This window comes from Salvelinus fontinalis, chromosome 3 (genome assembly GCF_029448725.1).
Source record: "Salvelinus fontinalis isolate EN_2023a chromosome 3, ASM2944872v1, whole genome shotgun sequence".
Lineage (NCBI taxonomy): Eukaryota > Metazoa > Chordata > Actinopteri > Salmoniformes > Salmonidae > Salvelinus > Salvelinus fontinalis.
Window position 1 is genome coordinate 57424041 of NC_074667.1, and position 27890 is coordinate 57451930.

The window sequence follows — 27890 nt, forward strand, 5'->3', positions numbered from 1 at the left end:
CCCAGACCATTATTCCTCCTCCACCAAATGTTACAGTTGGCACTATGCATTGGGGCAGGTAGTCTTCTCCTGGCATCTGCCAAACCCAGATTCGTCCGTCGGACTGCCAGATGGTGAAGTGTGATTCATCACTCCAGAGAATGCGTTTCCACTGCTCCAGAGTCCAATGGCGGCAAGCTTTACACCACTCCACCCAACGCTTGGCATTGTACATGGTGATCTTAGGATTGTTTGCGGCTGCTTGGACATGGAAACCCATTTCATGAAGCTCCCGATGAACAGTTATTGTGCTGACGTTGCTTCCAGAGGCAGTTTGGAACTCTGTAGTGAGTGTTGCAACCGAGGACAGGCGATTTTAACGCGCTTCAGCACTCGGCAGTCCCATTCAGTGAGTTTGTGTGGCCTACCACTTCGCGGCTGAGCCATTGTTGCTCCTAGATGTTTCTACTTCACAATAACAGCACTTTAAAATTTGATATCATTATGTGAATGTGTCTAAATACCATATAAAATACAATATAATTTTAGGTACACTGCAATACAAATAACCCTGTTACAACTAACCCCCATTACTAATCTGAGTCTAATCTAAGTCATGTGAGATAAAAAAACAACAACTGAAAAGCCCATTTCTTACTTATCAAATGTATATATAATTGTAGATACATGGAGAGTGTTCCACAGGTCAATAATCAAAAAAGAGAGCCAGCAAGAACATTTTATTTAGGCAACAACAACAAAAAATATGTGTCCCCCCTTGCCCTCAGAACAGCCTAAATTCATTGGGGCATGGACTCTACATGAAAAACCCAGCAGCGTTGCAGTTCTTAACAAAAACCGGTGCGCCTGGAACCTACTACCATTCCTCGTTCAAAGGCACTTACATCCTTTGTCTTGCCCATTCTCCCTCTGAATTGCACACATACACAATCCATTTCTCAATTATCTCAAGTCTTACAAATCCTTCTGTAACCTGTCTCCTCCCCTTCATCTACACTGACTGAAGTGGATTTAACAAGTGACATCAATAAGGGATCATAGCTTTCACCTGGATTCATCTGGTCAGTCTATGTCATGGAAAGAGCAAGTGCTCTTAATGTTTAGTACACTCAATGTAGATACCACTGACAACAAGACTGTGGTATCACACATATATTTATGAACACTGCCATGGGTACATTCATGCATTATAAAGGCTCATTGGAACTAGTTTTAATAGTTTCAATTGAGATTAATGTATTCTCCCCATTGAGGTCAGACTCCACCCTTACTTTCCAGTCTACTAGGTTTTTGTGGCTGCTGCTGCAGCTGCCATGGTATGAGGGGGAGGGACAACTCGTTCAGGGAACAGCCAGCCCGGGGAGTCAGTCACATTCCTGGCCGGGATTCAATGACTGAACCAGACACAAACAAACAGAGAGAGAGAGAGAGAGGGAGGGGAAATAGAGAGAGCGAGAGAACGCCAGACTGCTCAGACTTGGCATATTTGAGGATCACATCGTGCAGACTAGACATAGACATTACAACCAGAGACTGCTTTGGAGAAGATAAACATTGTATCGTTTTGACGCTCTTTTGTGAGTGGTGCGACGGATTTATCTTTCTTATCTGTGGACTGGGGAGAGTTTTAAGAGTATTTCATCTCAATAGTGTCTTATCCTCATTTTTTTAACAGATAACGACCAGGGCCGGTGGTGACATTCTCTAGTGACATGGAAATGCTCTTTTGGTGGATTTTGAAGACAACTGATTAAAATAGATCGCGTAAATTTGAACTCACTTCTCTAGTGGCAAAAACATGGAGGCTCCATCAAGCTTTCAGCCTCACCCCGGACTTCAGCAAACTCTGAAGCAGTTTCATTTGAGTTCCAGGAGCTCCCTTGGTGGACCAGCGGCGTTCTCCGCTCGGTGGCACCAGGAAATTCTCTTCAACAAAGATGGAAAAACAGCTGAACTGACGCTGGCCATGCCTCCCCTGACACCCCAGGTTTTGTCGGGGCCGTTGTTCATTCCATCCGACCGCTCCATCGAAAGGTGCGAAACTGTCCTGGAGCGCGAGACAATTTCTTGTTTCGTGGTCGGCGGCGAGAAACGGCTGTGTCTGCCGCAGATTCTCAACAGTGTCCTGCGGGATTTCTCGCTTCAGCAGATAAACTCGGTGTGCGACGACCTGCATATCTACTGCTCCCGGTGCACTGCGGACCAGCTGGAGATCCTCAAAGTCGTGGGTATCCTGCCCTTCTCTGCCCCATCATGCGGACTGATCACCCAGACGGATGCTGAGCGCCTCTGCAATGCCCTCATTTACTGTGGTATCTACCCTCCTCACTGCAACAAAGAGCTGTCTGGCTCCCTAGAGTTGGAGAGGACGGAAAAAAGCTTCAAAGTATACCACGAATGTTTTGGTAGGTGTAAAGGGTTATTTGTCCCAGAACTGTATACCAGTCCCAATACCGCCTGTATCCAATGCATGGACTGCAGACTCATGTACCCCACTCACAAGTTTGTGGTCCATAGTCACAAAAGACTAGAGAACCGGACAGTTCACTGGGGGTTCGACTCGGCTAACTGGCGGGTCTATGTTCTCCTGGACCCGGACTATACAGGGAAAGAAGAGAAGGCTGTCCTGGATCAGAACCTCAAAGAAATGAAAGGCAAATTTGACTTCGTGAACAAGTTCTCAAACAAATCATGCCGTGTAAGTCTGTTCAAGTTTTTTTTTAAAGTTTGTGTTTAAAATATCTTTTAACATATTTGATGACATACATTAACATTGAATTAAGTGATAATGCCCGAGAAGCAACCAGTCAGCATTCAGGATTAAACCCATCCGTTGTATAATTAAGCAATAAGGCTCGAGGAGGTGTGGTAAATGGCCAATATACCACAGCTAAGGGCTGTTCTTATGTATGATGCAACACGGAGTGCCTGGATACAGCCCTTAGCCATGGTATATTGGCCATATATCACAACCCCCCAAGGTGCCTTATTGCTATTATAAACTGGTAACCAATGTATTTATCAAAATAAAGAAAGTCGCACACTCCATGTATAATCTCCAGGCAATTTAATGGGTATTTACCAACGTTTCGGCATCACTGTGCTGAAACGTTGGTAAATACCCATTAAATTGCTGGGAGATTATACATGGAGTGTGCACTTTCTTTATTTTGATAGTTTATTCGTCTTAGTCAGCACCTCCACACAAACTATGATTCTGAGTGTGCGCCAGCTCATGTTTTTTTTAATCTACCAATGTAATTAGAGCAGTAAAAATAACTGTTTTGTCATACTGGTGGTATAAGGTCTGATATACCACGGATGTCAGCCAATCAGCATTCAGGGCTTGAACCACCCAGTCTATAATTTGTGATAACCTATTGGTTAATGTGTTGTTATTCATTAATCAATGGTAGTGTTTTGAAATAATGGCCCTATTACACAGTTGCGTGTTAAGAACAACTAAGGATATCTGAATATGATATCTTATAGCATGCCATTTAGCCCACACTATTGAGTCATTCCATCACTGTTACATTTGCAACTGACAATGTACAGTAGGGATGACCAACCTGTATATAATGGCCCCTTCCCCTGCCCTGTTCTATTGGTCTCACTCACTCACTCACTCACTCACTCACTCACTCACTCACTCACTCACTCACTCACTCCACACACATTCATACATTCATACATTCATACACACACATAAACACACAAACACATTCACACACACATTATTTATTTCCAATGTTTTCCTCTGACTTTTTGCAGTGCAGGTACATTGGTTTAAATTCACATTAAAAAGGTTGTTTTAAAATGTTCCTTTGAAAACAAAAGAACCTCAAACTTTCACACCCTGAGTGGTCCTCCACTCCACTCTCCTTGGAACCCCCATAGTGTAACTCAAGGGCATCTTCATATGACAGATTTTATTAGTGTCAGAGAAGGGAGGGGGGCTGGGGAATCCATTATTGGGCCACAAGGTGCTTTAGGGGATAAGAGTTAAATGAACTATGGGTTATTATAATGTGTGTTAGATCAGGATAGGTTGTGTGTGTGTGTGTGTGTGTGTGTGTGTGTGTGTGTGTGTGTGTGTGTGTGTGTGTGTGTGTGTGTGTGTGTGTGTGTGTGTGTGTGTGTGTGTGTGTGTGTGTGTGTGTGTGTGTGTGCGTGCGTGCGTGCGTGCGTGCGTGCGAACTTGAGCCCATTGAATGCAGGGTGGTGGAAGGTTTTCAGGGTGAACACTTGCCTGAGATCTATGGCTGTGCTGCCTGGCTCCACCGATGCTCACAGATGTTCAGAGTGGACAAAGGACAGGGAGACATGGTGGCTGTTTCCCTCAGCTCACAGCAGCTGTTGAGTGGGACTTTGCTAATGACTGGACACTATGTTTCACCGTGGTGTAACAACTACACTATGAATAGGAGACAGGCTATGTCTCTTCAATATTCCTCTCAGTCACTTTACATTTCATTATCATTCCTACACAGGAAATTGTGGAATTTGGAATTGTGGAATTTGGAATTATTATAAATTAATGGAGGTCTACCTCGACCAAGAGAGGCTTGATTGAATATTAGTTCTGAGCGATCAACCGAAATATAGATTATTTTTCAGTTTTTAACAACTAATTGACTGACGTCAGTTCAAATATTTGAAATAAATTGAGTTTTTTTTTCTCCAGTGAGCTCAATGCGCATATTGCATAATTTCTCTAGAGATAAATCACATCCAGCCTGAACTGTGCGATGTAGTAGGGAGTTGTAGTTTCCAACAGGCCAATATTCTACATAGGTTAGCACATAAACCATGGTAATTAACTACAATGACCATAATCCATTATGCATCTACCAGTCTGTGTTTCTTTTAAGCCTGCTATGGAAGAGACAAGAATGCATAATCGTGAGTCTCAACGTCAACAGTGAAGACGCGACTCCGGGATGCTGGCCTTCTAGGCAGAGTTCCTCTGTCCAGTGTCTGCGTTCTTTCGCCCATCTTAATATTTAATTTTATTGGTCAGTCTGAGATATGTCTTTTTCTTTGCAACTCTGCTTAGAAGGCCAGCATCCTGGAGTCGCCTCTTCACTGTTGACGTTGAGACTGGTGTTTTGCGGGTACTATTTAAAGAAGCTGCCAGTTGAGGACTTGCGAGGCGTCTGTTTCTCAAACTAGACACTCTAATTTCCTTGTCCTCTTGCTCAGTTGTGCACCGGGGCCTCCCACTCCTCTTTCTATTCTGGTTAGAGACAGTTTGCGCTGTTCTGTGAAGGGAGTAGACAGCATTGTACAAGATCTTCAATTTCTTGGCAATTTCTCCCATGGAATAGCCTTCATTTCTCAGAACAAGAATAGACTGACGAGTTTCAGAAGAAAGCTCTTTGTTTCTGGCCATTTTGAGCCTGTAATCGAACCCACAAATGCTGATGCTCCAGATACTCAACTAGTCTAAAGAAAGCCAGTTTTATTGCTTCTTTAATCAGAACGGCAGTTTTCAGTTGTGCTAACATAATTGCAATATTTTTTCTAATGATCAATTAGCCTTTTAAAATGATCAACTAGGATTAGCTAACACAACGTGCCATTAGAACACAGGTGTGATGGTTGCTGATAATGGGCCTCTGTACGCCTATGTAGATATTCCATTAAAAATCTGCCGTTTCCAGCTACAATAGTCATTTACAACATTAACAATGTCTACACTCTATTTCTGATCAATTTGATGTTATTTTAATGGACAAAAAATGTGTTTTTCTTTAAAAAACAAGGACATTTGTAAGTGACCCCAAACTTTTGAACGGTAGTCTATATTCTTAATTTCTAAATTGCTTGTAAAACGGCTTCCAATGTCTCTCTTTTGAGACACAGTAACATTGTGCCCTCTACAGTTTTCAAAATCTCACAGTTAATGCACATTTAATAATACATTTACATAATCTGTGTCATTTCCACATAAGAAATGGACATTCAAAACTTCACAGTGGCTTGGACCTAAAGAAAAAATGTATGTGTGTCAAAACGTCTACCACCTTACTGCTGCTGTCCTAACTGTAGTCATCATGACATGATATATGGTCAGTGTTTCATATTTTCAAAACTGTGAGGTCTCTGCTTCAGGGGGCATAGGGTGGTGTGGGGTTGTGGTGTGTGCTTCTGCGTGTGTGTCTGCCTGCCTTGGTTCACAGTCAGTAGTGTCCCAGTTAGCAGACAGCCAGGCCTGGTCCTTGGGGAGCTGCACACCAGTGCTCCCATACATCACTCTGACAGGGGAAGCTGCTGAGAGGCTGGACTGACAGCCCTGGCTCGCTTACCCATAAAACAACAACAATGTTATCAACCGACCTCAGACCCACATTAATGTCAGGGTGTCTGTTGGGTCAGACCTCACCCAGGATCATGTCTGTCTGTTTGGGCCTTCAGTTACACTACTGTACACAGTTCTGTAAACTAGGTTCAGATAAAAATGACCTTTTTGCTATTTTTGAGTATTTTCTTTGAATAAAAAGATAAAGTATATTGAGATAATAGGTCATTCAATTATAAACATTTCCAAAGTTCTGTAGAACATTGTTCGGGTACAAAGCAGACAGGGAATTGAGGGGGATGACACCAGAGGTCAGTGGTGGACTGGGACCAGAAATCGTCCCTGGCATTCTGTAATGTGTTGTGTTGGTGGCAGGGAAGTCAGGCGCAGGAGAACGAACTTGGTATAAACGGAGTCGTTTAATAAGTCCTCATAAAACTCCAATAACCAAAATATACAAAAAATAATAAAAGTGGTTACAAAACCTGTCGCAGACCGACGCATGACTTGCACAAAACATACAATCAAACAATCTCCGACAAGGACATGAGGAGAAACAGAGGGTTAAATACACAACATGTAATGATGAGATTGGAACCGGGTGTGAAGGAAGACAAGACAAAACCAATGGAAAATGAAAAATGGATCAGTGATGGCTAGAAGGTCGGTGACGTCGACCGCCCGAACAAGGAATGTCACCGACTTCGGCGGAAGTCATGACACATTTCTAACACACTGGCCCGTTTTCCCCCCGTTGATGCCCCCACACTGCGCTAAAAACCTCAGTTAGACAGGCCAACTGGGCTAAAAATGGACCAGCCCAGGCACAGTCCGCCCCTGTCAGAAGTCCATTGTGTCTGTTTTAAATCGAATCCTGCATTGGGTCATTTAGCCGTTGCCTAATGTAAAGATGGGGGTAGATTGGAAGAAAACAGGCTGTAGACTCTCATTGAAGAGATACGGGCCCAGTGGGGCAGGGCCTTAACATGTCTTGTTAAAAAGCGGTGACATCTGACCTCTATCCACAGAGACTGACCCCACTCACCCCCACTCTTTTTACAGCGTCCAATCAGATGTCCTTGTGTCCAGTCCACTGGCCAGATGGCTGTCTGATAAAGGACAGAGAGACACAGCAAATAAATAAATACAAATAACAAACATTATTACGATCTAGCCTAACAACCACGCAAATACAAAAACACATAGTACCACAGTATCTATCATACAGGAAACAAGTACACCAGCATACAACACAAACAAATTATCTTATGAAACCCCACAATTCAAATAAATAACCAAATATCAAAGGTACAAAAACTGATATTCATTGCTTTTCTGAAATATGAATTCCACCTGTTCTTCTATTTAGGGAAATACATAAAATATGGTTTTGTGAGGAATGACTAAAATATGTTTCCCCCCCTCATTGTCCAATATTTCTTAGTATAAGCTTTACAAGTAAGAGCAATAACATCAATCTTGTGCATGAGTGTAGAGAAGAAGCGGACTCTGGAGACCCGTGTAGTCCAAACTTAATGGAAGGGATATTAAACTTGTTCATGTCAGGCCAATTTCTCATCGCATCGTTCTGTTCACTCCATCAAATGAGCCTCAAACCTGGGACCAAACCAGTAAACTGAGTACTGTACTCTGAGGTGGAGAGGGACGGTGTGTGTTTTATTTTGGGGTAAAGCCCTACATCTGTGTGCTTATGTATTGCTCTATGTCACTTATGGCTAGCAAGACAAATCAAATGTTATTTTTCACATGTGCTGAATACGACAGTTGTAGACTTTACCGAAGGCTTACTTTACGAGCCCTTTCCCAACAATGCAGAGTTAAAAAATACAAAAATAATCAAAATAAGCAGAGAAAATAGGAAATATTAACACAATAGAATAATGAGGCTATATACAAGGAGTGCCAGTACAGAGTGAATGTGTAGGGCTATGAGGTAGTTGAGGTAATTCAGGTAATATGTACATGTAGGTAGGGGTAAAAGACAGTGTTGTCTGTATGTGTCTGTGTGTATGTGTATTCATGTGTGTGTGAGAGGGGTGTATATGAGTGTGTGCAGTGTGTGCATGTGAGTGGTATTATGCCTGGATCAGCTGGGCTGGGTGATTCAAATGAGCTCACTGCCGGCTCATTTCCGCACCTATCTGTCTCCTAACCTCTGGGAAGCCCTGAGAGCACACATGGTTCATCCTCCCTGGCCCAGCCCTCGGTCACCCCTGTCTGACCACCACTGACCCAACACACACTTCCTCACTGACCAGCACCTCCCCTAAACGGACCATCCAAGCCAAACTCAGTCCCAGCATCTCCAACCTATGCCTCCAGTTCAACCTAAACCATAACCTAGTCCCTAAGCAAACAAATATTTCAGTGGATAATGCATCCAGCCCAGAGTGTTGTTGGTAGGATTCAATATAAGGAGCTCTGAGTCTGTTCAATTACCTCGTCTGTAAACCCTTTTGAAAACATGGCTAACTAAAGTGCATCATCTCATATTATATGTGATTGAAGGAGAGTGAGACGCAGAGTGTCAGAAAGAGGGGTGTGAGGAGCTCACAGGGGTCTCGCACTCCATTCTCCAAAGGCTGACCCCCTGTTTAAAGGCCGTCAGCTGGAGCTCTGTCATGGTGAGGGGTGCTGAAGACCAGCCACCTCCTTTGTTCCAGAGCCCTGCCTTTCAGAGGCTGTTAAGTGCAGCCATTCCTTTTTTTAAATGTCTTGTTTCTTTGGGTGGTGCGTGGGTAAAATGTCTCTAACTCACAGCCTCTCCCAGGGTGGGAAACCTATGACTGAGCACTTTGCTGTGTCTGTCTGTATCAATGGCATCCTGCTCCATGTAGGGCAGCCAGTTGCCACTGACTGGTCACTGTCTGTCTGCTTCAAAAGCATGCGCACTCACCTGAAAGTACAGCTTCAAGTAGACCTCATACCATTATTCATAACCTATGACAAATAGATGGTACAGTGTTTGTTGATGTGGTGTACATTCTTTAAAGGTGGTGTTTAACATTAGACAGTCAGAGAAGGAGATTAGTGAGGAGGAGGTGGAGAAGAGGAGGAGATTAGTGAGAAGGAGGTGGAGATTAGTGAGGAGAAGGAGGTGGAGAGGAGGAGGAGATTAGTGAGGAGATGGAGGTGGAAAGGGGGAGGAGAAGGAGGTGGAGAGGGTGAGGAGATTAGTGAGGAGAAGGAGGTGGAGAGGAGGAGGAGATTAGTGAGAAGGAGGTGGAGATTAGTGAGGAGAAGGAGGTGGAGAGGGGGAGGAGATTAGTGAGGAGAAGGAAGTGGAGAGGAGGAGGAGATTAGTGAGGAGATGGAGGTGGAGAGGAGAAAGCGGTGGAGAGGAGGAGATTAGTGGGGAGGTGGAGAGGAAGAGGAGATCAGTGAGGAGAAGGTGAAGAGGAGGAGATTAGTGAGGAGAAGGAGGTGGAGAGGAGGAGGAGAAGGAGAGGAGGAGGAGATTAGTGAGGAGATGGAGGTAGAGAGGAGGAGGAGATTAGTGAGGAGATGGAGGTAGAGAGGAGGAGGAGATTAGTGGGGAGAATGAGGTGGATAGGAGGAGATTAGTGAGGAGAAGGAGGTGGAGAGGAGGAGGAGATTAGTGAGGAGAAGGAGGTGGAGAGGAGGAGGAGATTAGTGAGGAGAAGGAGGTGGAGAGGGGGAGGAGAAGGAGGTGGAGAGGAGGAGATTAGTGAGGAGAAGGAGGTGGAGAGGAGGAGGAGATTAGTGAGGAGAAGAGGTGGAGAGGAGGAGGAGAAGGAGGTGGAGAGGGGGAGGAGAAGGAGGTGGAGAGGAGGAGATTAGTGAGGAGAAGGAGGTGGAGAGGAGGAGGAGATTAGTGAGGAGAAGGAGGTGGAGAGGGGGAGGAGAAGGAGGTGGAGAGGAGGAGATTAGTGAGGAGATGGAGGTGGAGAGGAGGAGGAGATTAGTGAGGAGAAGGAGGTGGAGAGGAGGAGGAGATTAGTGAGGAGATGGAGGTGGAGAGGAGGAGATTAGTGAGGAGATGGAGGTAGAGAGGAGGAGGAGATTAGTGAGGAGAAGGAGGTGGAGAGGAGGAGGAGGAGATTAGTGAATAGAAGGAGGTGGAGAGGAGGAGGAGATGGAGGTGGAGATTAGTGAGGAGAAGGGGGTGTAGAGGGGGAGGAGATTAGTGATGAGAAGGAGGTGGAGAGGAGGAGGAGATTAGTGAGGAGAAGGAGGTGGAGAGGAGGAGAAGATGGAGGTGGAGATTAGTGAGGAGAAGGGGGTGGAGAGGGGGAGGAGATTAGTGAGGAGAAGGAGGTGGAGAGAGGAGATTAGTGATGAGAAGGAGGTGGAGAGGAAGAGGAGATTAGTGAGGAGATGGAGGTGGAGAGGAAGAGGAGATTAGTGATGAGAAGGAGGTGGAGAGGAAGAGGAGATTAGTGAGGAGAAGGAGAGGAGGAGGAGATGGAGGTGGAGAGGAGGAGGAGATTAGTGAGGAGAAGGGGGTGGCGAGGGGGAGGAGATTAGTGAGGAGAAGGAGAGGAGGAGGAGATGGAGGTGGAGAGGAGGAGGAGATTAGTGAGGAGAAGGAGAGGAGGAGGAGATGGAGGTGGAGAGGAGGAGGAGATTAGTGAGGAGAAGGAGGTGGAGAGGGGGAGGAGATTAGTGAGGAGAATGACGTGGAGAGGAGGAGGAGATTAGTGAGAAGGAGGTGGAGATTAGTGAGGAGAAGGAGGTGGAGAGGGGGAGGAGATTAGTGAGGAGAAGGAAGTGGAGAGGAGGAGGAGATTAGTGAGGAGATGGATGTGGATTGGAGAAGGAGAAGGAGAGGAGGAGGAGAAAGAGGTGGAGAGGAGGAGATTAGTGGGGAGGTGGAGAGGAAGAGGAGATTAGTGAGGAGAAGGAGGTGAAGAGGATGAGATTAGTGAGGAGAAGGAGGTGGAGAGGAGGAGATTAGTGGGGAGGTGGAGAGGAAGAGGAGATTAGTGAGGAGAAGGAGGTGAAGAGGATGAGATTAGTGAGGAGAATGAGGTGGATAGGAGGAGATTAGTGAGGAGAAGGTGGTGGAGAGGAGGAGATTAGTGAGGAGAAGGAGGTGGAGAGGAGGAGGAGATTAGTGAGGAGAAGGAGGTGGAGAGGGGGAGGAGAAGGAGGTGGAGAGGAGGAGATTAGTGAGGAGATGGAGGTGGAGAGGAGGAGGAGATTAGTGAGGAGAAGGAGGTGGAGAGGAGGAGGAGATTAGTGAGGAGATGGAGGTGGAGAGGAGGAGATTAGTGAGGAGATGGAGGTGGAGAGGAGGAGGAGATTAGTGAGGAGAAGGAGGTGGAGAGGAGGAGGAGATTAGTGAGGAGAAGGAGGTGGAGAGGAGGAGGAGATGGAGGTGGAGATTAGTGAGGAGAAGGGGGTGTAGAGGGGGAGGAGATTAGTGATGAGAAGGAGGTGGAGAGGAGGAGGAGATGGAGGTGGAGATTAGTGAGGAGATGGAGGTGGAGAGGGGGAGGAGATTAGTGATGAGAAGGAGGTGGAGAGGAGGAGGAGATTAGTGAGGAGAAGGAGGTGGAGAGGAGGAGGAGATGGAGGTGGAGATTAGTGAGGAGAAGGGGGTGGAGAGGGGGAGGAGATTAGTGAGGAGAAGGAGGTGGAGAGAGGAGATTAGTGATGAGAAGGAGGTGGAGAGGAAGAGGAGATTAGTGAGGAGATGGAGGTGGAGAGGAATAGGAGATTAGTGATGAGAAGGAGGTGGAGAGGAAGAAGAGATTAGTGAGGAGAAGGAGAGGAGGAGGAGATGGAGGTGGAGAGGAGGAGGAGATTAGTGAGGAGAAGGGGGTGGCGAGGGGGAGGAGATTAGTGAGGAGAAGGAGAGGAGGAGGAGATGGAGGTGGAGAGGAGGAGGAGATTAGTGATGAGAAGGAGAGGAGGAGGAGATGGAGGTGGAGAGGAGGATGAGATTAGTGAGGAGAAGGGGGTGGAGAGGAGGAGGAGATTAGTGAGGAGAAGGGGGTGGAGAGGGGGAGGAGATTAGTGATGAGAAGGAGGTGGAGAGGAGGAGGAGATTAGTGAGGAGATGGAGGTGGAGAGGAGGAGGAGATTAGTAAGGAGATGGAGGTGGAGAGGAGGAGGAGATTAGTGAGGAGATGGAGGTGGGGAGGAGGAGATTGAGGTGGAGGTGGAGAGGAGGAGGAGATTAGTGAGGAGAAGGAGGTGGAGAGAGGAGATTAGTGATGAGAAGGAGGTGGAGGGGAGGAGATTAGCTGTGGCTGTGACTGTAGACTTGCTGAGAACAGATGCCTGGATGGGGTTTGGTGTTATTTTATGATCATCAGTTCATCTGCGATAGCCTCGTGATTATGAGATACATGATTAAGACTCTGCTCCAGCTGTGTGGATAGTGAAAATCCTGGAGCCTGCACCTGCTGCTGGGAGGAGGAGGTTTTAATCCTGGAACACTCCTGGAATGCACTGACTCGGTTTGGATGAAAATGAACATCTGGACGGCTCGTCGGGGGTCTGAGTGATGAATCTGAGTCTAGTGTCTAAGTTTGACCTCTTCAGACAGGGAAACTGTAATGTTCCTCTTCCCTCATGTTTGGTTGGCCTTACTGCTAACTTAGTTACTGCTAACTTTGTCTGGAATTTTCATTATTTGATTGTTAGAGAACAGGAATTAGAAATATGAGAATATGTCTTCCAGACTGGCTTGCTGCAGCAACACACAAGGCTTAGTAATATTCTGATGATTCTGATGAAAGTTTCTGTCTACAGTTTTTGAAGCCACAGACAGTATAATTTTTTATTTCTTTATTATGTCCATCCTGGTTTGCCTTTGAACTAACCTGCAGTACTAGTCTGTGTTTGTTGATCTATCAGACCAGTGCTACAGTAATGTAGCTCCAGCCAGAACAGAACAGAGCAGGGCCTGCTGGTGCCATATGACAAATCGGCATGCTGCTCTCGCCTACGTTCCGCCCACCAACCACCCCCAAAGCTATCAGGAGGATTAGCTCACGTAGCTGAACCAAAAAGACTGCTCAATGTTCAGACAGCATTTGTTCCAAATGATGGATTTAAATGCTCACAAATCATCCAATCATTTCAGTTGTAGCTGGTGCAAATTGTAGGCTACGCTACAGTAACTGAATAGGAAAAGTAGTGAATGTTTTAAGGATTTACTACTTCCTTGCTCTCCAGGATATACATCATTTCTTTTAGGATGTATTGGAACAGATTAACTCTCACTGCAGGTTCAGTTCAGAATTCAAACAATCCAAGACGGAGAGGAAAGCATCTGTTAGCAACCAACATTATTCTGTAATCACTAGGTTAGAAAGTCTGGTTTGCATGAAATATGTTTTTTAACTGAGTGTGTGTCCCAGGCAGCATTCAGAGTTCTCTCAAAGACTACACACACGCACGCACGCACGCACGCACGCACGCACGCACGCACGCACGCACGCACGCACACACACACACACACACACACACACACACGCACACACACACACACACACACACACACACACACACACACACACACACACACACACACACACACACACACACAGGCTGGAGTCTCCTCCATACAGTAGGCATGTGATTGGAGGGCCGATGTGGTTGCTAAGCAGAGCTGCTCTTCCTCTGCTAAATAAGAACTTGGTGCTCTTTCTCTGGCTGGTGGGCTGAGAGGAGTGTGCCAGAGCTGAGCAGCACAACAAACACAGACAGGCAGGCAGGCAGGCAGGCCTCCCCACACAGACTTACACTCAGCAGAGCAGAGAGACTGTAGGTTTCCCTTCTCCACCCTCCTCTACCCTGCACAACAGATACATCCTCCTCCTCCTCCCTATAGAATACACACCTCGTCCTCCAACAACATCACATACAGTAGACCTCCTTACACAGACCTCCAACCGCCTCCTCCTCCAACTACACCACATACAGCAGACCTCGTTACACAGACCTCCAACCACCTCCTCCTCCAACTACACCACATACAGCAGACCTCGTTACACAGCCCTCCAACTACACCACATACAGCAGACCTCGTTACACAGACCTCCAACCACCTCCTCCTCCTCCAACTACATCACATACAGCTGACCTCGTTACACAGACCTCCAACCACCTCCTCCTCCTCCAACTACATCACATACAGCTGACCTCGTTACACAGCCCTCCAACCACCTCCTCCTCCTCCAACTACACCACATACAGCAGACCTCGTTACACAGACCTCCAACCACCTCCTCCTCCAACTACACCACATACAGCAGACCTCGTTACACAGACCTCCAACCACCTCCTCGTCCAACTACACCACATACAGCAGACCTCGTTACACAGACCTCCAACCACCTCCTCGTCCAACTACACCACATACAGCTGACCTCGTTACACAGACCTCCAACCACCTCCTCTTCCTCCTCAAACTACACCACATACAGCTGACCTCGTTACACAGACCTCCAACCACCACCTCCTCCTCCTCCAACTACACCACATATAGCAGACCTCGTTACACAGCCCTCCAACCACCTCCTCCTCCTCCTCCAACTACATCACATACAGCAGACCTCGTTACACAGCCCTCCAACCACCTCCTCCTCCTCCAACTACATCACATACAGCTGACCTCGTTACACAGACCTCCAACTACCTCCTCATCCAACTACACCACATACAGCAGACCTCGTTACACAGACCTCCAACCACCTCCTCCTCCTCCAACTACACGACATACAGCTGACCTCGTTACACAGACCTCCAACCACCACCTCCTCCTCCTCCAACTACACCACATATAGCAGACCTCGTTACACAGCCCTCCAACCACCTCCTCCTCCTCCTCCAACTACATCACATACAGCTGACCTCGTTACACAGCCCTCCAACCACCTCCTCCTCCAACTACATCACATACAGCAGACCTCGTTACACAGCCCTCCAACCACCTCCTCCTCCTCCAACTACACCACATACAGCAGACCTCGTTACACAGCCCTCCAACCACCTCGTCCTCCTCCAACTACACCACATACAGCAGACCTCGTTACACAGACCTCCAACCACTACCTCCTCGTCCAACTACACCACATACAGCAGACCTCGTTACACAGCCCTCCAACCACCTCCTCCTCCTCCAACTACATCACATACAGCAGACCTCGTTACACTGACCTCCAACCACCTCCTCCTCCAACTACACCACATACAGCAGACCTCGTTACACAGACCTCCAACCACCACCTCCTCGTCCAACTACACCACATACAGCAGACCTCGTTACACAGCCCTCCAACCACCTCCTACTCCTCCAACTACAGCACATACAGCTGACCTCGTTACACAGACCTCCAACCACCTCCTCCTCCTCCTCCAACTACACCACATATAGCAGACCTCGTTACACAGCCCTCCAACCACCTCCTCCTCCTCCTCCAACTACATCACATACAGCAGACCTCGTTACACAGCCCTCCAACCACCTCCTCCTCCTCCAACTACATCACATACAGCTGACCTCGTTACACAGACCTCCAACTACCTCCTCATCCAACTACACCACATACAGCAGACCTCGTTACACAGACCTCCAACCACCTCCTCCTCCTCCAACTACACCACATACAGCTGACCTCGTTACACAGACCTCCAACCACCACCTCCTCCTCCTCCAACTACACCACATATAGCAGACCTCGTTACACAGCCCTCCAACCACCTCCTCCTCCTCCTCCAACTACATCACATACAGCAGACCTCGTTACACAGCCCTCCAACCACCTCCTCCTCCTCCAACTACATCACATACAGCTGAGCTCGTTACACAGACCTCCAACTACCTCCTCATCCAACTACACCACATACAGCAGACCTCGTTACACAGACCTCCAACCACCTCCTCCTCCTCCAACTACACCACACACAGCTGACCTCGTTACACAGACCTCCAACCACCACCTCCTTCTCCTCCAACTACACCACATATAGCAGACCTCGTTACACAGCCCTCCAACCACCTCCTCCTCCTCCTCCTCCAACTACATCACATACAGCAGACCTCGTTACACAGCCCTCCAACCACCTCCTCCTCCAACTACACCACATACAGCAGACCTCGTTACACAGACCTCCAACCACCTCCTCCTCCAACTACACCACATACAGCTGACCTCGTTACACAGCCCTCCAACCACCTCCTCCTCCTCCAACTACATCACATACAGCGGACCTCGTTACACAGACCTCCAACCACCTCCTCGTCCAACTACATCACATACAGCAGACCTCGTTACACAGACCTCCAACCACCTCCTCCTCCAACTACACCACATACAGCAGACCTCGTTACACAGACCTCCAACCACCTCCTCCTCCTCCAACTACATCACATACAGCGGACCTCGTTACACAGACCTCCAACCACCTCCTCGTCCAACTACATCACATACAGCAGACCTCGTTACACAGACCTCCAACCACCTCCTCCTCCAACTACACCACATACAGCAGACCTCGTTACACAGACCTCCAACCACCTCCTCCTCCTCCAACTACATCACATACAGCGGACCTCGTTACACAGACCTCCAACCACCTCCTCGTCCAACTACACCACATACAGCAGACCTCGTTACACAGACCTCCAACCACCTCCTCGTCCAACTACACCACATACAGCAGACCTCGTTACACAGACCTCCAACCACCTCCTCGTCCAACTACATCACATACAGCAGACCTCGTTACACAGACCTCCAACTACACCACATACAGCAGACCTCGTTACACAGACCTCCAACCACCTCCTCCTCCTCCAACTACACCACATATAGCAGACCTCGTTACACAGCCCTCCAACCACCTCCTCCTCCTCCTCCAACTACATCACATACAGCAGACCTCGTTACACAGCCCTCCAACCACCTCCTCCTCCTCCAACTACATCACATACAGCTGACCTCGTTACACAGACCTCCAACTACCTCCTCATCCAACTACACCACATACAGCAGACCTCGTTACACAGACCTCCAACCACCTCCTCCTCCTCCAACTACACCACATACAGCTGACCTCGTTACACAGACCTCCAACCACCACCTCCTCCTCCTCCAACTACACCACATATAGCAGACCTCGTTACACAGCCCTCCAACCACCTCCTCCTCCTCCTCCAACTACATCACATACAGCAGACCTCGTTACACAGCCCTCCAACCACCTCCTCCTCCTCCAACTACATCACATACAGCTGAGCTCGTTACACAGACCTCCAACTACCTCCTCATCCAACTACACCACATACAGCAGACCTCGTTACACAGACCTCCAACCACCTCCTCCTCCTCCAACTACACCACACACAGCTGACCTCGTTACACAGACCTCCAACCACCACCTCCTCCTCCTCCAACTACACCACATATAGCAGACCTCGTTACAAAGCCCTCCAACCACCTCCTCCTCCTCCTCCAACTACATCACATACAGCTGACCTCGTTACACAGCCCTCCAACCACCTCCTCCTCCAACTACACCACATACAGCAGACCTCGTTACACAGACCTCCAACCACCTCCTCCTCCAACTACACCACATACAGCTGACCTCGTTACACAGCCCTCCAACCACCTCCTCCTCCTCCAACTACATCACATACAGCGGACCTCGTTACACAGACCTCCAACCACCTCCTCGTCCAACTACATCACATACAGCAGACCTCGTTACACAGACCTCCAACCACCTCCTCCTCCAACTACACCACATACAGCAGACCTCGTTACACAGACCTCCAACCACCTCCTCCTCCTCCAACTACATCACATACAGCGGACCTCGTTACACAGACCTCCAACCACCTCCTCGTCCAACTACACCACATACAGCAGACCTCGTTACACAGACCTCCAACCACCTCCTCGTCCAACTACACCACATACAGCAGACCTCGTTACACAGACCTCCAACCACCTCCTCCTCCTCCAACTACACCACACACAGCTGACCTCGTTACACAGACCTCCAACCACCACCTCCTTCTCCTCCAACTACACCACATATAGCAGACCTCGTTACACAGCCCTCCAACCACCTCCTCCTCCTCCTCCTCCAACTACATCACATACAGCTGACCTCGTTACACAGCCCTCCAACCACCTCCTCCTCCAACTACACCACATACAGCAGACCTCGTTACACAGACCTCCAACCACCTCCTCCTCCAACTACACCACATACAGCTGACCTCGTTACACAGCCCTCCAACCACCTCCTCCTCCTCCAACTACATCACATACAGCGGACCTCGTTACACAGACCTCCAACCACCTCCTCGTCCAACTACATCACATACAGCAGACCTCGTTACACAGACCTCCAACCACCTCCTCCTCCAACTACACCACATACAGCAGACCTCGTTACACAGACCTCCAACCACCTCCTCCTCCTCCAACTACATCACATACAGCGGACCTCGTTACACAGACCTCCAACCACCTCCTCGTCCAACTACACCACATACAGCAGACCTCGTTACACAGACCTCCAACCACCTCCTCGTCCAACTACACCACATACAGCAGACCTCGTTACACAGACCTCCAACCACCTCCTCGTCCAACTACATCACATACAGCAGACCTCGTTACACAGACCTCCAACTACACCACATACAGCAGACCTCGTTACACAGACCTCCAACCACCTCCTCCTCCTCCAACTACACCACATATAGCAGACCTCGTTACACAGCCCTCCAACCACCTCCTCCTCCAACTACATCACATACAGCAGACCTCGTTACACAGCCCTCCAACCACCTCCTCCTCCTCCAACTACATCACATACAGCTGACCTCGTTACACAGACCTCCAACTACCTCCTCATCCAACTACACCACATACAGCAGACCTCGTTACACAGACCTCCAACCACCTCCTCCTCCTCCAACTACACCACATACAGCTGACCTCGTTACACAGACCTCCAACCACCACCTCCTCCTCCTCCAACTACACCACATATAGCAGACCTCGTTACACAGCCCTCCAACCACCTCCTCCTCCTCCTCCAACTACATCACATACAGCAGACCTCGTTACACAGCCCTCCAACCACCTCCTCCTCCTCCAACTACATCACATACAGCTGAGCTCGTTACACAGACCTCCAACTACCTCCTCATCCAACTACACCACATACAGCAGACCTCGTTACACAGACCTCCAACCACCTCCTCCTCCTCCAACTACACCACACACAGCTGACCTCGTTACACAGACCTCCAACCACCACCTCCTCCTCCTCCAACTACACCACATATAGCAGACCTCGTTACACAGCCCTCCAACCACCTCCTCCTCCAACTACATCACATACAGCTGACCTCGTTACACAGCCCTCCAACCACCTCCTCCTCCAACTACACCACATACAGCAGACCTCGTTACACAGACCTCCAACCACCTCCTCCTCCAACTACACCACATACAGCTGACCTCGTTACACAGCCCTCCAACCACCTCCTCCTCCTCCAACTACATCACATACAGCGGACCTCGTTACACAGACCTCCAACCACCTCCTCGTCCAACTACATCACATACAGCAGACCTCGTTACACAGACCTCCAACCACCTCCTCCTCCAACTACACCACATACAGCAGACCTCGTTACACAGACCTCCAACCACCTCCTCCTCCTCCAACTACATCACATACAGCGGACCTCGTTACACAGACCTCCAACCACCTCCTCGTCCAACTACACCACATACAGCAGACCTCGTTACACAGACCTCCAACCACCTCCTCGTCCAACTACACCACATACAGCAGACCTCGTTACACAGACCTCCAACCACCTCCTCCTCCTCCAACTACATCACATACAGCAGACCTCGTTACACAGACCTCCAACTACACCACATACAGCAGACCTCGTTACACAGACCTCCAACCACCTCCTCCTCCTCCAACTTCATCACATACAGCAGACCTCGTTACACAGCCCTCCAACCACCTCCTCCTCCAACTACACCACATACAGCAGACCTCGTTACACAGCCCTCCAACCACCTCCTCCTCCAACTACACCACATACAGCAGACCTCGTTACACAGCCCTCCAACCACCTCCTCCTCCTCCAACTACACCACATACAGCTGACCTCGTTACACAGCCCTCCAACCACCTCCTCCTCCTCCAACTACACCACATACAGCTGACCTCGTTACACAGACCTCCAACTACCTCCTCATCCAACTACACCACATACAGCAGACCTCGTTACACAGACCTCCAACCACCTCCTCCTCCTCCAACTACACCACACACAGCTGACCTCGTTACACAGACCTCCAACCACCACCTCCTCCTCCTCCAACTACACCACATATAGCAGACCTCGTTACACAGCCCTCCAACCACGTCCTCCTCCTCCTCCAACTACACCACATACAGCAGACCTCGTTACACAGACCTCCAACCACCTCCTCCTCCTCCAACTACACCACATATAGCAGACCTCGTTACACAGCCCTCCAACCACCTCCTCCTCCTCCTCCAACTACATCACATACAGCAGACCTCGTTACACAGCCCTCCAACCACCTCCTCCTCCTCCAACTACATCACATACAGCTGACCTCGTTACACAGACCTCCAACTACCTCCTCATCCAACTACACCACATACAGCAGACCTCGTTACACAGACCTCCAACCACCTCCTCCTCCTCCAACTACACCACATACAGCTGACCTCGTTACACAGACCTCCAACCACCACCTCCTCCTCCTCCAACTACACCACATATAGCAGACCTCGTTACACAGCCCTCCAACCACCTCCTCCTCCTCCTCCAACTACATCACATACAGCAGACCTCGTTACACAGCCCTCCAACCACCTCCTCCTCCTCCAACTACATCACATACAGCTGAGCTCGTTACACAGACCTCCAACTACCTCCTCATCCAACTACACCACATACAGCAGACCTCGTTACACAGACCTCCAACCACCTCCTCCTCCTCCAACTACACCACACACAGCTGACCTCGTTACACAGACCTCCAACCACCACCTCCTCCTCCTCCAACTACACCACATATAGCAGACCTCGTTACACAGCCCTCCAACCACCTCCTCCTCCTCCTCCAACTACATCACATACAGCTGACCTCGTTACACAGCCCTCCAACCACCTCCTCCTCCAACTACACCACATACAGCAGACCTCGTTACACAGACCTCCAACCACCTCCTCCTCCAACTACACCACATACAGCTGACCTCGTTACACAGCCCTCCAACCACCTCCTCCTCCTCCAACTACATCACATACAGCGGACCTCGTTACACAGACCTCCAACCACCTCCTCGTCCAACTACATCACATACAGCAGACCTCGTTACACAGACCTCCAACCACCTCCTCCTCCAACTACACCACATACAGCAGACCTCGTTACACAGACCTCCAACCACCTCCTCCTCCTCCAACTACATCACATACAGCGGACCTCGTTACACAGACCTCCAACCACCTCCTCGTCCAACTACACCACATACAGCAGACCTCGTTACACAGACCTCCAACCACCTCCTCCTCCAACTACACCACATACAGCAGACCTCGTTACACAGACCTCCAACCACCTCCTCCTCCTCCAACTACATCACATACAGCGGACCTCGTTACACAGACCTCCAACCACCTCCTCGTCCAACTACACCACATACAGCAGACCTCGTTACACAGACCTCCAACCACCTCCTCGTCCAACTACACCACATACAGCAGACCTCGTTACACAGACCTCCAACCACCTCCTCCTCCTCCAACTACATCACATACAGCAGACCTCGTTACACAGACCTACAACTACACCACATACAGCAGACCTCGTTACACAGACCTCCAACCACCTCCTCCTCCTCCAACTACACCACACACAGCTGACCTCGTTACACAGACCTCCAACCACCACCTCCTTCTCCTCCAACTACACCACATATAGCAGACCTCGTTACACAGCCCTCCAACCACCTCCTCCTCCTCCTCCTCCAACTACATCACATACAGCTGACCTCGTTACACAGCCCTCCAACCACCTCCTCCTCCAACTACACCACATACAGCAGACCTCGTTACACAGACCTCCAACCACCTCCTCCTCCAACTACACCACATACAGCTGACCTCGTTACACAGCCCTCCAACCACCTCCTCCTCCTCCAACTACATCACATACAGCGGACCTCGTTACACAGACCTCCAACCACCTCCTCGTCCAACTACATCACATACAGCAGACCTCGTTACACAGACCTCCAACCACCTCCTCCTCCAACTACACCACATACAGCAGACCTCGTTACACAGACCTCCAACCACCTCCTCCTCCTCCAACTACATCACATACAGCGGACCTCGTTACACAGACCTCCAACCACCTCCTCGTCCAACTACACCACATACAGCAGACCTCGTTACACAGACCTCCAACCACCTCCTCGTCCAACTACACCACATACAGCAGACCTCGTTACACAGACCTCCAACCACCTCCTCGTCCAACTACATCACATACAGCAGACCTCGTTACACAGACCTCAAACTACACCACATACAGCAGACCTCGTTACACAGACCTCCAACCACCTCCTCCTCCTCCAACTACACCACATATAGCAGACCTCGTTACACAGCCCTCCAACCACCTCCTCCTCCAACTACATCACATACAGCAGACCTCGTTACACAGCCCTCCAACCACCTCCTCCTCCTCCAACTACATCACATACAGCTGACCTCGTTACACAGACCTCCAACTACCTCCTCATCCAACTACACCACATACAGCAGACCTCGTTACACAGACCTCCAACCACCTCCTCCTCCTCCAACTACACCACATACAGCTGACCTCGTTACACAGACCTCCAACCACCACCTCCTCCTCCTCCAACTACACCACATATAGCAGACCTCGTTACACAGCCCTCCAACCACCTCCTCCTCCTCCTCCAACTACATCACATACAGCAGACCTCGTTACACAGCCCTCCAACCACCTCCTCCTCCTCCAACTACATCACATACAGCTGAGCTCGTTACACAGACCTCCAACTACCTCCTCATCCAACTACACCACATACAGCAGACCTCGTTACACAGACCTCCAACCACCTCCTCCTCCTCCAACTACACCACACACAGCTGACCTCGTTACACAGACCTCCAACCACCACCTCCTCCTCCTCCAACTACACCACATATAGCAGACCTCGTTACACAGCCCTCCAACCACCTCCTCCTCCAACTACATCACATACAGCTGACCTCGTTACACAGCCCTCCAACCACCTCCTCCTCCAACTACACCACATACAGCAGACCTCGTTACACAGACCTCCAACCACCTCCTCCTCCAACTACACCACATACAGCTGACCTCGTTACACAGCCCTCCAACCACCTCCTCCTCCTCCAACTACATCACATACAGCGGACCTCGTTACACAGACCTCCAACCACCTCCTCGTCCAACTACATCACATACAGCAGACCTCGTTACACAGACCTCCAACCACCTCCTCCTCCAACTACACCACATACAGCAGACCTCGTTACACAGACCTCCAACCACCTCCTCCTCCTCCAACTACATCACATACAGCGGACCTCGTTACACAGACCTCCAACCACCTCCTCGTCCAACTACACCACATACAGCAGACCTCGTTACACAGACCTCCAACCACCTCCTCGTCCAACTACACCACATACAGCAGACCTCGTTACACAGACCTCCAACCACCTCCTCCTCCTCCAACTACATCACATACAGCAGACCTCGTTACACAGACCTCCAACTACACCACATACAGCAGACCTCGTTACACAGACCTCCAACCACCTCCTCCTCCTCCAACTTCATCACATACAGCAGACCTCGTTACACAGCCCTCCAACCACCTCCTCCTCCAACTACACCACATACAGCAGACCTCGTTACACAGCCCTCCAACCACCTCCTCCTCCAACTACACCACATACAGCAGACCTCGTTACACAGCCCTCCAACCACCTCCTCCTCCTCCAACTACACCACATACAGCTGACCTCGTTACACAGCCCTCCAACCACCTCCTCCTCCTCCAACTACACCACATACAGCTGACCTCGTTACACAGACCTCCAACTACCTCCTCATCCAACTACACCACATACAGCAGACCTCGTTACACAGACCTCCAACCACCTCCTCCTCCTCCAACTACACCACACACAGCTGACCTCGTTACACAGACCTCCAACCACCACCTCCTCCTCCTCCAACCACACCACATATAGCAGACCTCGTTACACAGCCCTCCAACCACCTCCTCCTCCTCCTCCAACTACACCACATACAGCAGACCTCGTTACACAGACCTCCAACCACCTCCTCCTCCTCCAACTACACCACATATAGCAGACCTCGTTACACAGCCCTCCAACCACCTCCTCCTCCTCCTCCAACTACATCACATACAGCAGACCTCGTTACACAGCCCTCCAACCACCTCCTCCTCCTCCAACTACATCACATACAGCTGACCTCGTTACACAGACCTCCAACTACCTCCTCATCCAACTACACCACATACAGCAGACCTCGTTACACAGACCTCCAACCACCTCCTCCTCCTCCAACTACACCACATACAGCTGACCTCGTTACACAGACCTCCAACCACCACCTCCTCCTCCTCCAACTACACCACATATAGCAGACCTCGTTACACAGCCCTCCAACCACCTCCTCCTCCTCCTCCAACTACATCACATACAGCAGACCTCGTTACACAGCCCTCCAACCACCTCCTCCTCCTCCAACTACATCACATACAGCTGAGCTCGTTACACAGACCTCCAACTACCTCCTCGTCCAACTACACCACATACAGCAGACCTCGTTACACAGACCTCCAACCACCTCCTCCTCCTCCAACTACACCACACACAGCTGACCTCGTTACACAGACCTCCAACCACCACCTCCTCCTCCTCCAACTACACCACATATAGCAGACCTCGTTACACAGCCCTCCAACCACCTCCTCCTCCTCCTCCAACTACATCACATACAGCTGACCTCGTTACACAGCCCTCCAACCACCTCCTCCTCCAACTACACCACATACAGCAGACCTCGTTACACAGACCTCCAACCACCTCCTCCTCCAACTACACCACATACAGCTGACCTCGTTACACAGCCCTCCAACCACCTCCTCCTCCTCCAACTACATCACATACAGCGGACCTCGTTACACAGACCTCCAACCACCTCCTCGTCCAACTACATCACATACAGCAGACCTCGTTACACAGACCTCCAACCACCTCCTCCTCCAACTACACCACATACAGCAGACCTCGTTACACAGACCTCCAACCACCTCCTCCTCCTCCAACTACATCACATACAGCGGACCTCGTTACACAGACCTCCAACCACCTCCTCGTCCAACTACACCACATACAGCAGACCTCGTTACACAGACCTCCAACCACCTCCTCGTCCAACTACACCACATACAGCAGACCTCGTTACACAGACCTCCAACCACCTCCTCCTCCTCCAACTACATCACATACAGCAGACCTCGTTACACAGACCTACAACTACACCACATACAGCAGACCTCGTTACACAGACCTCCAACCACCTCCTCCTCCTCCAACTTCATCACATACAGCAGACCTCGTTACACAGTCCTCCAACCACCTCCTCCTCCAACTACACCACATACAGCAGACCTCGTTACACAGCCCTCCAACCACCTCCTCCTCCAACTACACCACATACAGCAGACCTCGTTACACAGCCCTCCAACCACCTCCTCCTCCTCCAACTACACCACATACAGCTGACCTCGTTACACAGCCCTCCAACCACCTCCTCCTCCTCCAACTACACCACATACAGCTGACCTCGTTACACAGACCTCCAACCACCTCCTCGTCCAACTACACCACATACAGCAGACCTCGTTACACAGACCTCCAACCACCACCTCCTCGTCCAACTACACCACATACAGCAGACCTCGTTACACAGCCCTCCAACCACCTCCTACTCCTCCAACTACACCACATACAGCTGACCTCGTTACACAGACCTCCAACCACCTCCTCGTCCAACTACACCACATACAGCAGACCTCGTTACACAGACCTCCAACCACCTCCTCGTCCAACTACACCACATACAGCTGACCTCGTTACACAGACCTCCAACCACCTCCTCTTCCTCCTCAAACTACACCACATACAGCTGACCTCGTTACACAGACCTCCAACCACCACCTCCTCCTCCTCCAACTACACCACATATAGCAGACCTCGTTACACAGCCCTCCAACCACCTCCTCCTCCTCCTCCAACTACATCACATACAGCAGACCTCGTTACACAGCCCTCCAACCACCTCCTCCTCCTCCAACTACATCACATACAGCTGACCTCGTTACACAGACCTCCAACTACCTCCTCATCCAACTACACCACATACAGCAGACCTCGTTACACAGACCTCCAACCACCTCCTCCTCCTCCAACTACACGACATACAGCTGACCTCGTTACACAGACCTCCAACCACCACCTCCTCCTCCTCCAACTACACCACATATAGCAGACCTCGTTACACAGCCCTCCAACCACCTCCTCCTCCTCCTCCAACTACATCACATACAGCTGACCTCGTTACACAGCCCTCCAACCACCTCCTCCTCCAACTACATCACATACAGCAGACCTCGTTACACAGCCCTCCAACCACCTCCTCCTCCTCCAACTACACCACATACAGCAGACCTCGTTACACAGCCCTCCAACCACCTCGTCCTCCTCCAACTACACCACATACAGCAGACCTCGTTACACAGACCTCCAACCACTACCTCCTCGTCCAACTACACCACATACAGCAGACCTCGTTACACAGCCCTCCAACCACCTCCTCCTCCTCCAACTACATCACATACAGCAGACCTCGTTACACAGTCTCCAACCACCTTTTCCTCCAACTACACCACATACAGCAGACCTCGTTACACAGACCTCCAACCACCACCTCCTCGTCCAACTACACCACATACAGCAGACCTCGTTACACAGCCCTCCAACCACCTCCTACTCCTCCAACTACAGCACATACAGCTGACCTCGTTACACAGACCTCCAACCACCTCCTCCTCCTCCAACTACACCACATATAGCAGACCTCGTTACACAGCCCTCCAACCACCTCCTCCTCCTCCTCCAACTACATCACATACAGCAGACCTCGTTACACAGCCCTCCAACCACCTCCTCCTCCTCCAACTACATCACATACAGCTGACCTCGTTACACAGACCTCCAACTACCTCCTCATCCAACTACACCACATACAGCAGACCTCGTTACACAGACCTCCAACCACCTCCTCCTCCTCCAACTACACCACATACAGCTGACCTCGTTACACAGACCTCCAACCACCACCTCCTCCTCCTCCAACTACACCACATATAGCAGACCTCGTTACACAGTCCTCCA

General features: G+C 49.8%; 1 protein-coding gene across 1 annotated transcript in view; it reads left to right on the forward strand.

Annotated features, from left to right (window-relative positions):
• Positions 1-1349: 1349 nt before the first annotated feature.
• Positions 1350-27890, forward strand: part of LOC129851169 (ski oncogene-like) — an 81823-nt gene continuing 55282 nt past the window's right edge. Inside the window, exon 1 of the mRNA XM_055917522.1 lies at positions 1350-2698. Within this exon, the coding sequence (XP_055773497.1) occupies positions 1799-2698 (900 nt within the window). The 5' untranslated portion in view covers positions 1350-1798. The remainder of the gene's footprint in view (positions 2699-27890) is intronic.